The sequence below is a fragment of the Podarcis filfolensis genome (genome assembly GCF_964270895.1).
Source record: "Podarcis filfolensis genome assembly, chromosome: 9".
NCBI lineage: Eukaryota > Metazoa > Chordata > Lepidosauria > Squamata > Lacertidae > Podarcis > Podarcis filfolensis.
The window spans coordinates 6286377-6298240 of NC_139610.1; the positions used below are offsets into that span (position 1 = coordinate 6286377).

Here is an 11864-nt window from a genome sequence, read left to right on the forward strand (position 1 = left end):
CCACTCTGGGCAGCTTCCAACAAAGTATTAAAATACAGTAGTCTATTAAACATTAAAAGCTGCCTTCAGATGTCTTCTAAAAGTCTGGTAATTGTTCTTCTCTTTGACATCTGGTGGGAGGGCGTTCCACAGGGAGGGCGCCACTACCAAGAAGGCCCTCTGCCTGGTTCCCTGTAGCTTGGCTTCTCACAATGAGGGAACCGCCAGAAGCCCCTTGGCGCTGGACCTCAGTGTCCGGGCAGAACGATGGAGGTGAAGACGCTCCCTCAGGTATACCGGACCGAGGCCGTTTAGGGCTTTAAAGGTCAGCACCAACACTTTGAATTGTGCTCGGAAACATACAGAACGTACGGAAATTGAATGAGCCACGGGCCTGATCCAGCGGGCGACTCCTATGCTCTTAAGATGTCTCCTCTGCCCAAACTGCCCTAGTTGAACGTTCTGCTTAGTTCCTTCCTGCCTTACGGTCTCTCTGTCTTGTCTGCCTGCAGATCCGAAGTTTGTGAAGGCTGCCATCATAAAACAAGAGGAGGCTTACAATGACAAGATCTACTACTTCTTCCGAGAAGAAAACCCCGACTGGCCGAAGAACGCAGCTGCCCCAAGGAATGTCTCCAGGGTGGCTCAGCTGTGCAAGGTGTGTGTGTGGGGGGGGGGGTGTCTGGGAGGCTGTGCTGGGGTCTCTGGGTGCTGCATGAGAAGCCGCGGGATCAGCTGAAGATCAGAACCAGGGGCCACTTACTCAGAGTAGACTCGTTGGTGTTAATGAGCAGGACTCCCTTGGGCTAAGTCATGTCATTGGGTCTCACACTAAATACTAGTGGTTTGGGAAGAAGTAGCTGCGGTTACTTTAGGGTCATTTTTAGCCTGAGGGCCCAATCCTCTCATGGGCAACGTTCTGTGTTTGTGTGTGCCAGAGGCAGGGGTGGGGGTGAGCAGCAACTGGAGGGGGGAATGCAATGCTTACCTTTTCATGGTAGGCTATATTCGGCCATTTACACACATCCAGCTGAGATCACACACACACAGTTGCCCATGGTGGGTGGCAAAGGGAATATTTTCTTCCCCTTGAACCATAACCACCAGATTCCCAGCTTTCATCTTTTTCAAAAAGTGTTTCTAGCATTTGTAGAACCTAAGATAAGAGGCAAAATGTGTAAGTACGTGTCTACACACACAAATGTGGTGTGGAAGCCAAGCCCTGTGAGGAACAGTTGAGGGGGTTGGAGAACAGAAGACCTGAGAGCTATCTTCAAATATCTGAAAGGTTATCACATGAAATATTGTTTTTTCCTGCTCTGGAGGTTAGAACTTAAACCAGTGGCTCCAAATTACAGTGGTACCTCGGGTTACAAACGCTTCAGGTTACAGACTCCGCTAACCCGGAAGTAGCACTTCGGGTTAAGAACTTTACTTCAGGATAAGAACAGAAATCGTGCGGCGGCGGCGGCTTGGCAGCAGCAGGAGACCCCATTAGCTAAAGTGGTACCTCAGGTTAAGACAGATTTCAGGTTAAGAACGGAGCTCCGGAACAAATTAAGTTCTTAACCAGAGGTCCCACTGTATAGGAAAGGAAATTCCGATGAAACATCAGGAAGAACTTTCTGATAGCAAGGGCCGTTTGACGGTAGAACGGTCTCCCTCGGGAGGTGGTGAACTCCCCTTCCTAGGAGGATTTTAAGCAGAGGTTGGACAGTCACCTGTCCTGGCTGCTTTAGTTGACATTCCTGCAGAGCAGGGGGTTGGGCTAGATGACCCTTGAGGTCCCTTCCGACTCCACTATTCTATGTTTCTGTGAAACTGTGCTGCCATGCATTTGGCCAGCTGCCAATCCCTGACCACCGTTCCTGTTTCTACAGGGAGACAGAGGAGGCACCGGCTCCCTCTCGGCTGCCAAGTGGACCACATTCCTGAAAGCCACCTTGCTCTGCGTCGACTCTGACAACGACCGGCACTTTAACCAGCTGCAGGATGTCTTCATCCTGGAGTCTGCCAACTGGTCGGAGACGAGAATCTACGGGCTCTTCTGGAATGAGTGGTGAGTGCCTTGCTCCGTGGTGAGGGGCAAATGAACGCTAAGGTCACATCTACACTTGGTGGAGGGTTTTTTGTTTGTTTGTTTCTCTTAGCCCTGGGGATGCGCGTGGTGCTGTGGGTTAAATCACAGAGCCTAGGACTTGCCGATCAGAAGGTCGGCAGTTTGAATCCCTGCGACGGGGATTCGGTCCCTGCTCTTGCCAACCTAGCAGTTCAAAAACACGTCAAAGTGCAAGCAGATAGATAGGTATTGCTCCAGCGGGAAGGTAAACGGCACTTCCGTGCGCTGCTCTGGTTCGCCAGAAGCGGCTTAGACATGCTGGCCACATGACCCGGAAGCTGTACACCGGCTCCCTCGGCCAATAAAGCGAGATGAGCGCCGCAACCCCAGAGTTGGCCACAACTGGACCTAATGGTCAGGGGTCCCTTTACCTTTACCTTCTCTTAGCCCTGCCTGGAGATCCTATTAGGGCTTGGCCCTGGGACCTTCTGCATGCAGACGGGGGCTCTGCTATTAAGCCCTGGCCCTTCCCCAAAGGGCTTCCTGCCTGCTGGCAGGAGATCCTGGTACCTGGATGGGACCCCACCAGGAACAACCATGTGAGCATCATGTGTGACTTCTAACATGGAAGAAGAGCTTGATATAAACATAAATGTCCCTGGGCATTGAGAATGGCGTTTGTGGGGGTGGGACAGTTTTCTGCCCTATGCAGAGGTGGGTCATTTGTCCATCTATCTCAGTGATGTCTGTGCTGGTTGGTGGTGGTTCTCCAGAGTTTCTGACAGAGACCTCCTTTCCCTGCCCTGCCTGGGGAATGAACCTGGGGGCCACGTTCAGGCAGAGTAGCTGCTCTCTGACTGAGCAATGACCCCTCGGTGTCACTGGACGGGTGTCTTTCAATGGTGGCACCCAGGTTGTGCAAGGCCCTCCGGTAGAGATCTACCTGGCTCTTTCTTTTAAAAGGTAAAGGACACCTGACAGTTAAGTCCAGTCACGAACAACTCTGGGGTTGCGGTGCTCATCTCGCTTTACTGGCCGAGGGAGCCGGCGTTTGTCCGCAGACAGCTTTTCTGGGTCACGTGGCCAGCATGACTAAGCTGCTTCTGGCAAAACCAGAGCAGCGCACGGAAATGCCGATTACCTTCCCACTGGAGCGGTACCTATTTATCTACTTGCACTGGTGTGCTTTCGAACTGCTAGGTTGGCAGGAGCAGGGACCGAGCAATGGGAGCTCACCCCGTCGCTGGGATTCGAACCGCCAACCTTCTGATCGGCAAGCCCAAAGCTCAGTGGTTTAACCCACAGTGCCACGTCCCTCCTTCTAAAAAGTTGCTTCTGAAAACTTGTGAACATTTCAACCAGCTTCTAAGAATTGATCTGATGTATTAAGAGATTATCATAGTCACTGGTGAAATGCTTGTGTTTTTACCAGTGTGTTTTTAACATTGTCATTTTTCTTCCCATAAGCTGCTTTGGTAGTTGTGCTGACAGAAAAGCAGAGCAACAACAAAAATAAATCGGATCCCTTGCTTCTCATTCTTATCCCCAGGGAATATTCCGCAGTCTGTGTCTATTCTGTTGGTGACATCAGTAAGGTCTTCCGAACATCGCCTCTCAAAGACTACCACGAGAAACTCCCCCCTGTGAGGCCTGGGCAGGTAAGGGATGCAAATTTGCTTATCTTGGTGGATTTATCACTGGGGCATATCCTCTAGCCAAGCGGTTCTCAAAGTTTTGGGGGCCACTGCCCCCTTGATTCCACAAACTCCTCCCCAGTTCCCCCTCTCCCCTCCAAAAAACATTATTCAGCATAGCAGTTTGCATGGGCCACTAATGAAGATAATAACCCAATTCAGAACAGTCACAGTTAATTGCACATTTATTCAAAATCCAACAAAAACAATAAATTGAACGAAATGAATGACGTTGGTCCAGGTATACCAACTTTTCAAAGTCTGATAGTAATTGAGCAAGAGTCTTCAATACCACATTTAGTCACAACTTCACTGTTTTTAATTCAATGTGGTTTCCCAATGTTTGGTTTAAAGTCACTTAGCAGGAGTCTTAAATCCCCAGCTCCTGCCGCCCCCTTGCCTCTTAGTGCCCTAAGAGGGAATCCCCCCTCCCCTGAAGGGATCACTGCCTGCCACTTTGGGGAGCCCTGCTCTAGTCAAAGAGTGACTAGACGTGCAGAACTGAAAGGAGACTGAGAGCTGGTGACTGTGCCGTTTTTGCTGCAGTTTTGCCCGTAACTGACAATGGGTAGTGATGACCTTTAAATCTGGAGGTGGGGAGTTTTGAAAAGAACTGTACAATCCTGTTATGCATTATGTAGCAAAGGTTGGGAGGTTGGGAAGAGAAACTTGCAAGCTTTCTGGGGCAAAAATTCCATATCACTGGCATCTCACACAGTGCAAGCTTTTTTTTTTTTTTAAAGGAAAGCAAGTTTCTAGTGCTCAAGGCTCAGAGAAGCTTGCAGAAGTGCCTGTTGCCAGGGCAGAAGCCAGAAAGGTCGTTAGAGCCAGGAGTGGGCCATCTGTGGTGCTCCAGCTCTCACCATCCCTGACTGGGACCCGTGCTGGCCATGTCTGGTGGTCCAGAGGGGGCCACTGGTTCTCCATCTCTGCCTGGTAGCATCCAGGGCTGGTGCTGTAGCTCCTTCTTGTCACCCCTAATCTGGTGGCCTTATCTGTCCCTCCCAACAGTGTCTAGAAGGAGAACAGCAGACCCCCCACGAGACCTTCAAAGTGGCCGACAGCCATCCTGAGGTGGCGCGCAGGGTGAAGCAGGAAGACATCTTGTTTCACAGCAAGCACCGTTACCAGCAGATTGGTGTCCACAGAGGCCCAGCAGCTGATGGCGGCACCTACAGCATCCTGTACCTGGCCACAGGTATGGTCAAAGCTGCTCCTCGCTTGGCATCGCTGCCCTTTGGCGTTGCTGAGCAACTTACTGTCCCTTTCTCTGAAGCCATGGGAGGGAACCTGCGGCCCTCCAGATGTTGACTACAACTCCCATCACTCCTGGCTGTATGGGCCATGTTGGCTGTTGGCAGATGAGAATTAGGGCCCAGTGACATCTGGGGACCACAGGTCTCCCTCCGCTCAGGCTGAGGAGCAACCAGCCCAAAGCAGTACTGGGTCAGGATTTGAACCTAGGTCTCCTTGGGTCACATCTGGAGGACTACAGGTCTTACCTTACAGCCTTCATCCCTGCTCTGTCCAACCAGCATCATTTCCCACATTCCCGTTACCTCCTTCCAGCTTCCCAACCTTTTCTTCTGCCCTTTTACGCAGACAGAGGAACCGTCCACAAAGTTGCTGTCTTGCCCACGGGGGCCAAGAACGTCCTGGAGATCCAACCTTTCCTCTCTCCTGCTGGCATTCGGACCATGACTCTGGACAGTGAAAGAGTAAGGAAGAACCTCCCTTATTTTCCCTTTGCCTGCTCCAGGCTTTATTTCATCAAAATTCTAGACCGTTTGATTGCAAACTGCAGGCCTCCCCTGACTTGTTCCATACTGGGTCGCTGGAATGATGCTGACCCACCAGGCCATGGCAGAACAGCAGTGGCTGGATCAAAAAATGTGCAAAGGATCTGAAAAGTGCCACCTCGCTTTTTCTGTATGGGCTGGAAGGGCCTCATCTCAGAACGAACATGCAGATATCATATAATGCTAGTGTTGGAAGGGATCGTCTAGTCCAGCAGTTCTCAACCTGTGGGTCCCCAGATGTTGGACTACAACTCCCATCATCCCTGAGCTCTGGCCTTGCTAGCTAGGGGTGATGGGAGTTGTAGTTCAACAACATCTGGGGACCTGCAGGTTGAGAAAGCTGGTCTAGTCCAACCCTCTGCAATGCAGGAATCTTTTTTCCCTGTGTGGGGCTCAAACCCACAACCTTGAGACTGTCTTGTGCTCTTTTTTTCTGAACACGGGGAGTATCTGTTCTAAGGGTGACATAATAGGAGTCCTGCTGGATCAGGCCAATGGCCCACCTAGTCCAGCCTCCTCTTCTTGCAGTGGCCAAGCAGGTGCCCATTATGGGAACCCCTTGACAAGTAGGACTTGGACCCTAGAGCCTCTCCCAACTGTGGTGGCAGAGCAGAGCCGTCCTGGCTAGGAGCCATTGACAACCCTCTGCTCCTTGAATACACTGGCATGGAAAAGGGATCCCCTTCAGTCCCCTGTTCCTCTGCAAAAGTAGGAGCAATTCCTGTGCGTCACTCAGTGGCTGTTGCTTTTCCTGTTAGACTGATGTTACTCATTCACTGGGTACAGATAGGCTAGTCCATGATGCCCTTCAAGAGTATGCACGACTCATCTCTTAGTCCTGCTGTTTGGAAGGAGCTCAGTGCAGCTGTTGCTTTATTTTATCTTGCAGAAGGAGCTGTTTGTAGCCTCTGAGAGTGAGGTGGTTCAGCTGCCCATGGCTATGTGTGGGGCGTATAAGGACAGCTGTGAGAGCTGCATCCTGGCGAGGGATCCTGACTGCGGATGGATCAACGGGAGATGCACTTCTGTTTATGACCGTGACCAGCATGGAAATGGGTAGGTCCCTCTGATTTTCAACCCTCCTCCCCCTTCATTTCTATTGTTGACAGTTGCACGTTCTAGATCTGCATGTACTCCGGCGCATACAGACATGCGGCAGAGCAAGGTGACAAAGCAGACTTGCGCCATCCCATTTGAGTGCACTTCTGGGTGACACCTTCCTGCATGCAGAAAGTGATCATCTCAGGATGAGACGTTCTAGCCCCACCTTGTTGCTGCTGAGCTAGCTTTCTGCTTGCAGGGAACCCTTGGCGAAGCATTAAAAATGCATTTGTTACTTAAATACATTTATGTACCACCTTTTCCTCCAAAAAGCTCAAGGTGGTGTCCATGGCTCTCTTCCTCCCCATTTTATGCGAGTGCCTGCATGGATCAAAACCTACGGGGAAGAGTTGCTGTGCTCACTAAACACCAACACCTTGTGAGTTCTTGGGCTCTCCTTACATTCTAATTCTCTCTCTCTTTCTCTTTTAGCACATTGCTACAGGCTCTAACACACAACCCTGTTACGGATATTTGTTCATCTCCAAGCCACGCTAAAGGTAATGTTTCCAAATAAACCATTTTCTTGCCCTTCCTAAAGATCAGGAACGTGGAGCCATGCAGCCCTCCAGATGCTGCTGGACCTCAGCTCCCGTCACCCCGACCATTGGCCGTTCTGGCTGGGGCAGATAGGAGCTAGAGTCCAGCAGCTTTTGGAGGGTCACAGGTTCCCCCAGTCCTGCTTTAGATTTGAAGGGAAGCCAGTTGGCCAGCTAGTCCAAGCATGGATGATGCACCTTTTGATCAGCATTGGCCTTGCTAAACAATAGCAACCTGCCTGTTGGGCTAGCGGTGGTCCCTGATCTTGACCATTGAGCATGCTGGCTGAGCCTGGTGGGAGTTGTAGTCCATCAGGTTGCAAGAGGTTGATTTAGGGACCCAGAGGCCATCAGCACAACATCTAGCAGTGCTCTTATATTCACCAACAGCTGGCGAGCAAGGAGATGGATCTCTTGAGCAGGAATAATGCACTGTGATTCAGTAGCTAGGGATTTTCAGTCAAACTTGGTCCCATCACGACACCACAAGCCCCACAAAGGCCTCCGGACGGTTGTTGTTCCACACCGGGGTGTGCAAGGGGTGACCTCTCAATCTCTCTCTCTCACTCACTCTCTCACCATCTGCTCTTCCTTCCTCTTCCAGGTGATGACAACCAGCACTGTGAGATTGTGACCGTGGCACCCGGCGCCCGCTATTACCTCAACTGCTCTATCAAATCCCACCATGCCACTTACACTTGGCTCCGTGACAACCAAACGGTTGCGCACTGTGGACCTGGCCATCGCCACTGCATCCACTTCATAGACAATATGACGGACGAGCTCTATGGCACTTATTCCTGTGTTTCCCAGGAGGATTGGTTTAACCAGACCCTTGTGACAGAATGCCTGACAAAGCCCTCCAGTGTGAAGATGCTGCTTGAGGAGCCCAGGAATAAGATGGCAAAGGACTGGGCCACCCAAACATCTTTGTCCCTCTGGCTGGGGCTGTTGCATATGGCGGCAGTCTTCTTGCTCACCCATTGAGGACTTGACCTCCTGACTGCCTACCAGCACAAGTGACCAAACTGTACCTCTTTCTAGTTTGTCTTGTTCCATCTCAGAAGTGGGTCCCTCAATAGATATAATTCTTCCCTTGGGCTTAGAAGCCACCTATTCTCCACTTGCCTAGAGAAGTGGCAACCTGGTGGTGCATAGTTGGTAGCAGAATGAAGGTGAGGTTGGTGGCTGTTCTGTCTGCAGAAGCACCAAGATCCTGAAATCTTGAGCAGGATGGGTCCTGCCAAAATGAATATGATGATATGAACATCTGGGTGAAGAAGTAGAACCAGTGCAAACAACAAGGCATGGGGCAGCTAACGGGGCAGAGGGTATGGCTGAGGTGGCCCAGAAGGTCTACGTCAGGCTTCTTCAAAGGCAGGCATCAGGACCCAGCACAGAGCTCACGTGCTAAATAAAAGTTTCCTCAGATTGGAGAGCAAACTTTCAGGCCCAAGGTTTATAAGACTTGACGGTCTGCTGCATCTTTTTTACATAACTGGCGTTCTGAATGTTCTTTTGACGTTTCTGACATTTTCCAAGCAACAATACATGCTCAGGATCTCTGAACAGTTATAAGGCATAATTAATGTATATCAAGGCATCTCCAATATGCACCAAGATCAAAGAAACATCTTGTAGGTTCAGATGAAGAGCCACCTAGTCTAGCATTTGGAAGATTCCCCATTAGCAGTAGGAGGTCAACTGGCAATTGGCCAGTGGCCTGTCAAGAGGCCACCACCTGGTCTGTCCTGCCTAGTCCCAGATTCGCCTGCTTCTATGCCTGTCCATCTGGCAAGGGTGGAGAATGGGTTGGCACAATTGCCTGGGCTGTGGGGTGTCAAGGACGCAGTTTCCTGCCTCAAACTGTGGGATGCAGTTTCCTGCCTTCTGATCCTGCATCAGAGCAGGAACTGAGACGGGAAGTTTCCTGGCTGGTTAACTCACAGATGTTTGGAAATCCTTTGTGTGATTTCACTGGATGAAGGATATTTATTTTTATTTATTATATTTTTCTTAAAAAATCAGATCCTCTTTTTGTGGGGAACAAAATTAACAAGCCTCAGGGCCACTTGTAGGCAAAGATGTTGGAAAGCCTTTGAAGGTGATTTTTTTTGGGGGGGTCTTAATTTCTGGAAGTCGGTTCATATAGAGAAGAAAGAGGGAGATCCCAGGGTGTTCACAAGGCTCAGTTCTACCTCTTACATTGTGTACATGTGCTTGTGAGTAGACCAGCAATCTGGATGTGGGTCTGTTTTTCTTCTTCCTTGTGAGGAAGCAGTGTCATGGCTGGGGGAGCTCAGGCTCTGCATGCAAAAGTTGCAATTGCTGGCATTAAAAAGAAAAGAGGCTCCTGCCTTCTGAAACCTTAGAGAGCTGCAGCCGGTGGCTGAGATGATGCTGAGCAACGTGGTTCGGTGGCTGATTTCAGAGTAAGGCAGACATCTGTTTCCTGTCTTGGTCTTCTCGGCTGGCTGGCTGGTTAGCTGCCACCAGCACCTACAAGGGATTGGCAAATGAGTCTATTTCATTTCAACCCCCACGTGAGTCCCCCTTATCTCTGTTCTAGCCAGTTTTGGGGAGGGAGAATCCACATTTAAGTGTGTATCTAAAGACAAACTACTTCATATATTCTCCCTCTTCCAAACCAGAACCAGTGTGGTGTTGTGGGTATACTGTCAAACTAGGACCTGGGAGAGACCAGGGTTTGAATTCCCTGCTCTGCCATGAAGCTCTTGCTGGGTGAGACAGTCACAGTATCCCTGTCACTAACCTACCTCACAGGGTTGCTGTGAGGATAAAACAGGGTGGAGGGGAACTGTGTACGGCCCCTTAAATGAAAGGTGGGGTGTAAATGATAAAAGGAATAAACAAAAAATGGGGGGGGGGGCACAGATTCCTTATTCCTGTTTTGTGCCTTCAGTTACATCAGCAAAAAACCAAAATATTTAATCTGTATCTAACACCTTGCATATATATTCCAAGTATGCTTTCCTTGATGTCATAACCAGACTTGAAAGCTAGCAACTGAAGGGTTTTGCAGTTGGGTTGTAGCTAAACAAGGAGGGTTATTGCATGGGCAGCAGTTGCCAAGCGAGGCTGCTGGCCGCCTCTGCCACAGGTGCAGGCAGGCAGCATCCTGACACGTTGGGAAAACCTTCCCCACCAGATTAGTTTTGAGAGCAGCAACTTTGCCGGGGGAGCGTTAGCGGGGGACGTTTGATTCGCTTTGCCTTTAAACGCAAACCTACCTCATTCACACTTCCCCAAACATCTGTCCTTGGAAGTTTGCACTTCTCCAAATTTTGCAGCGCAGTTCTCCAACCAAAGAAAGTGTCTCTTTGGGGGGAAAGCATGGCCAAAAATGCATGGGTTGGTGAAGATGGCATACCCCAAAATGCTATTATGCTAGGGAAATTAGCTTGCAAAAAAGTCAGTCTGTGGAGGAATGTAGATGTTTGCAATGTTCTGGACTGCTGTAGATGAGCATTTGGGTCACTTCCAGTGAAAGTTCTATGAAATGCAGGCTAAAAGTTGATAAATTTTCATGCAGACTTTTTTAAAAAAATTGCAAAGTGATGTAGAAATGTAGCAGACTGAACTTTAAGACTGAAAAACTTAGGAATGCAGGAAAAAATGAAACTGAGAAATGCAAAAGCCCCTGAAAGCCCCCTCTGCATAGCAAATGGCTTTTGGTGACTCCCATGTCACCTGGAGCAAGGAGGCCAGTTTCTGGATGAGGTGTAATCTGTGCCCTCTGCCTGCTTGCCTTTGCTTTGAGCCACTGTTGAGTCACCATCTGCGAACGGGTCCCCTCAAGTGTAAACTGTGAAATTTAAGAGTGTTCCTTTTCGGCTTAGCAAGGGATGGTTCCGTAACTTTGCTTTCCGGCCAAGGAGACAACACTCCATTGCACTACAATTTAAAAAAAAATGCGTTTGAGCTCCATTCCTCTTAATTGCAATGAGTTTTCTCTCCGCCCATGCACTTTAAAGTAGTATGAATTATTAACATATTAACATATGATTTGTATTTTGCTTTGCAGCGGCATTGTAGCAGAAATAATGTATTTTTGTTATATAAATAAAGCTTTGTCAAAATCAACTGGAGAAAACGTGTTGCTTCTTTGCTGTCTATGGGTGCTTTTAAGTCACCTTTTCACAAATTAAGGTTTTGTCATTGTAGTTGATTGGGAGGTGTGGCACAACAAACCCACTTTCATGGAGCAGAGGGCTATTGATGGCTGCTACCCCCATGGCTATGCCCTTTCCCAACAGTTCGAGGTAGCAATGCTTCTGGCTACTTGCTGCAGGAAACCACAGGAGAGGAGAGGAATCTTGGACTCAAATCCTGCTTGGGGGTTTCTCACAAGGGACTTCTGGTTGGCTACTGTGAGAATAGGATGCTGGACTAGAGTGGTCATCCAGGGGCGTACGAAGTGGGGAGCGGAGGGAGTGGGTCGCCCCAGGTGCCACTCTGGGGTGTGTGTGTGTGTGACAAGATGGCCGCTGCCTCCCCCCAGCTGTAGAGCGGCCGAGAGCGTGCGCACTCCGTATGGGATGCCACTTGCACGGCAGTCGATATGGTTGCTGTGCAAGTGGCATCCTGTACAGAGTGTGCACGTGTGGTGGGCTGCCGCATATGCACACTTTGTATGGATGTTGTGTGTGTGTGTGTCACCAAGTGGTTTGCC

The 11864-nt window shown here is 49.7% G+C and overlaps 1 protein-coding gene across 1 annotated transcript in view; it reads left to right on the forward strand.

Annotated features, from left to right (window-relative positions):
• Positions 1 to 11275, forward strand: part of SEMA7A (semaphorin 7A (JohnMiltonHagen blood group)) — a 52154-nt gene extending 40879 nt beyond the window's left edge. Inside the window, exons 7-14 of the mRNA XM_083630428.1 lie at positions 492 to 637; positions 1860 to 2038; positions 3588 to 3696; positions 4744 to 4930; positions 5335 to 5450; positions 6421 to 6587; positions 7065 to 7132; positions 7776 to 11275. Coding sequence (XP_083486554.1) covers positions 492 to 637; positions 1860 to 2038; positions 3588 to 3696; positions 4744 to 4930; positions 5335 to 5450; positions 6421 to 6587; positions 7065 to 7132; positions 7776 to 8158 — 1355 coding nt within the window. The 3' untranslated portion in view covers positions 8159 to 11275. The remainder of the gene's footprint in view (positions 1 to 491; positions 638 to 1859; positions 2039 to 3587; positions 3697 to 4743; positions 4931 to 5334; positions 5451 to 6420; positions 6588 to 7064; positions 7133 to 7775) is intronic.
• The last annotated feature ends 589 nt before the right edge of the window (positions 11276 to 11864 follow it).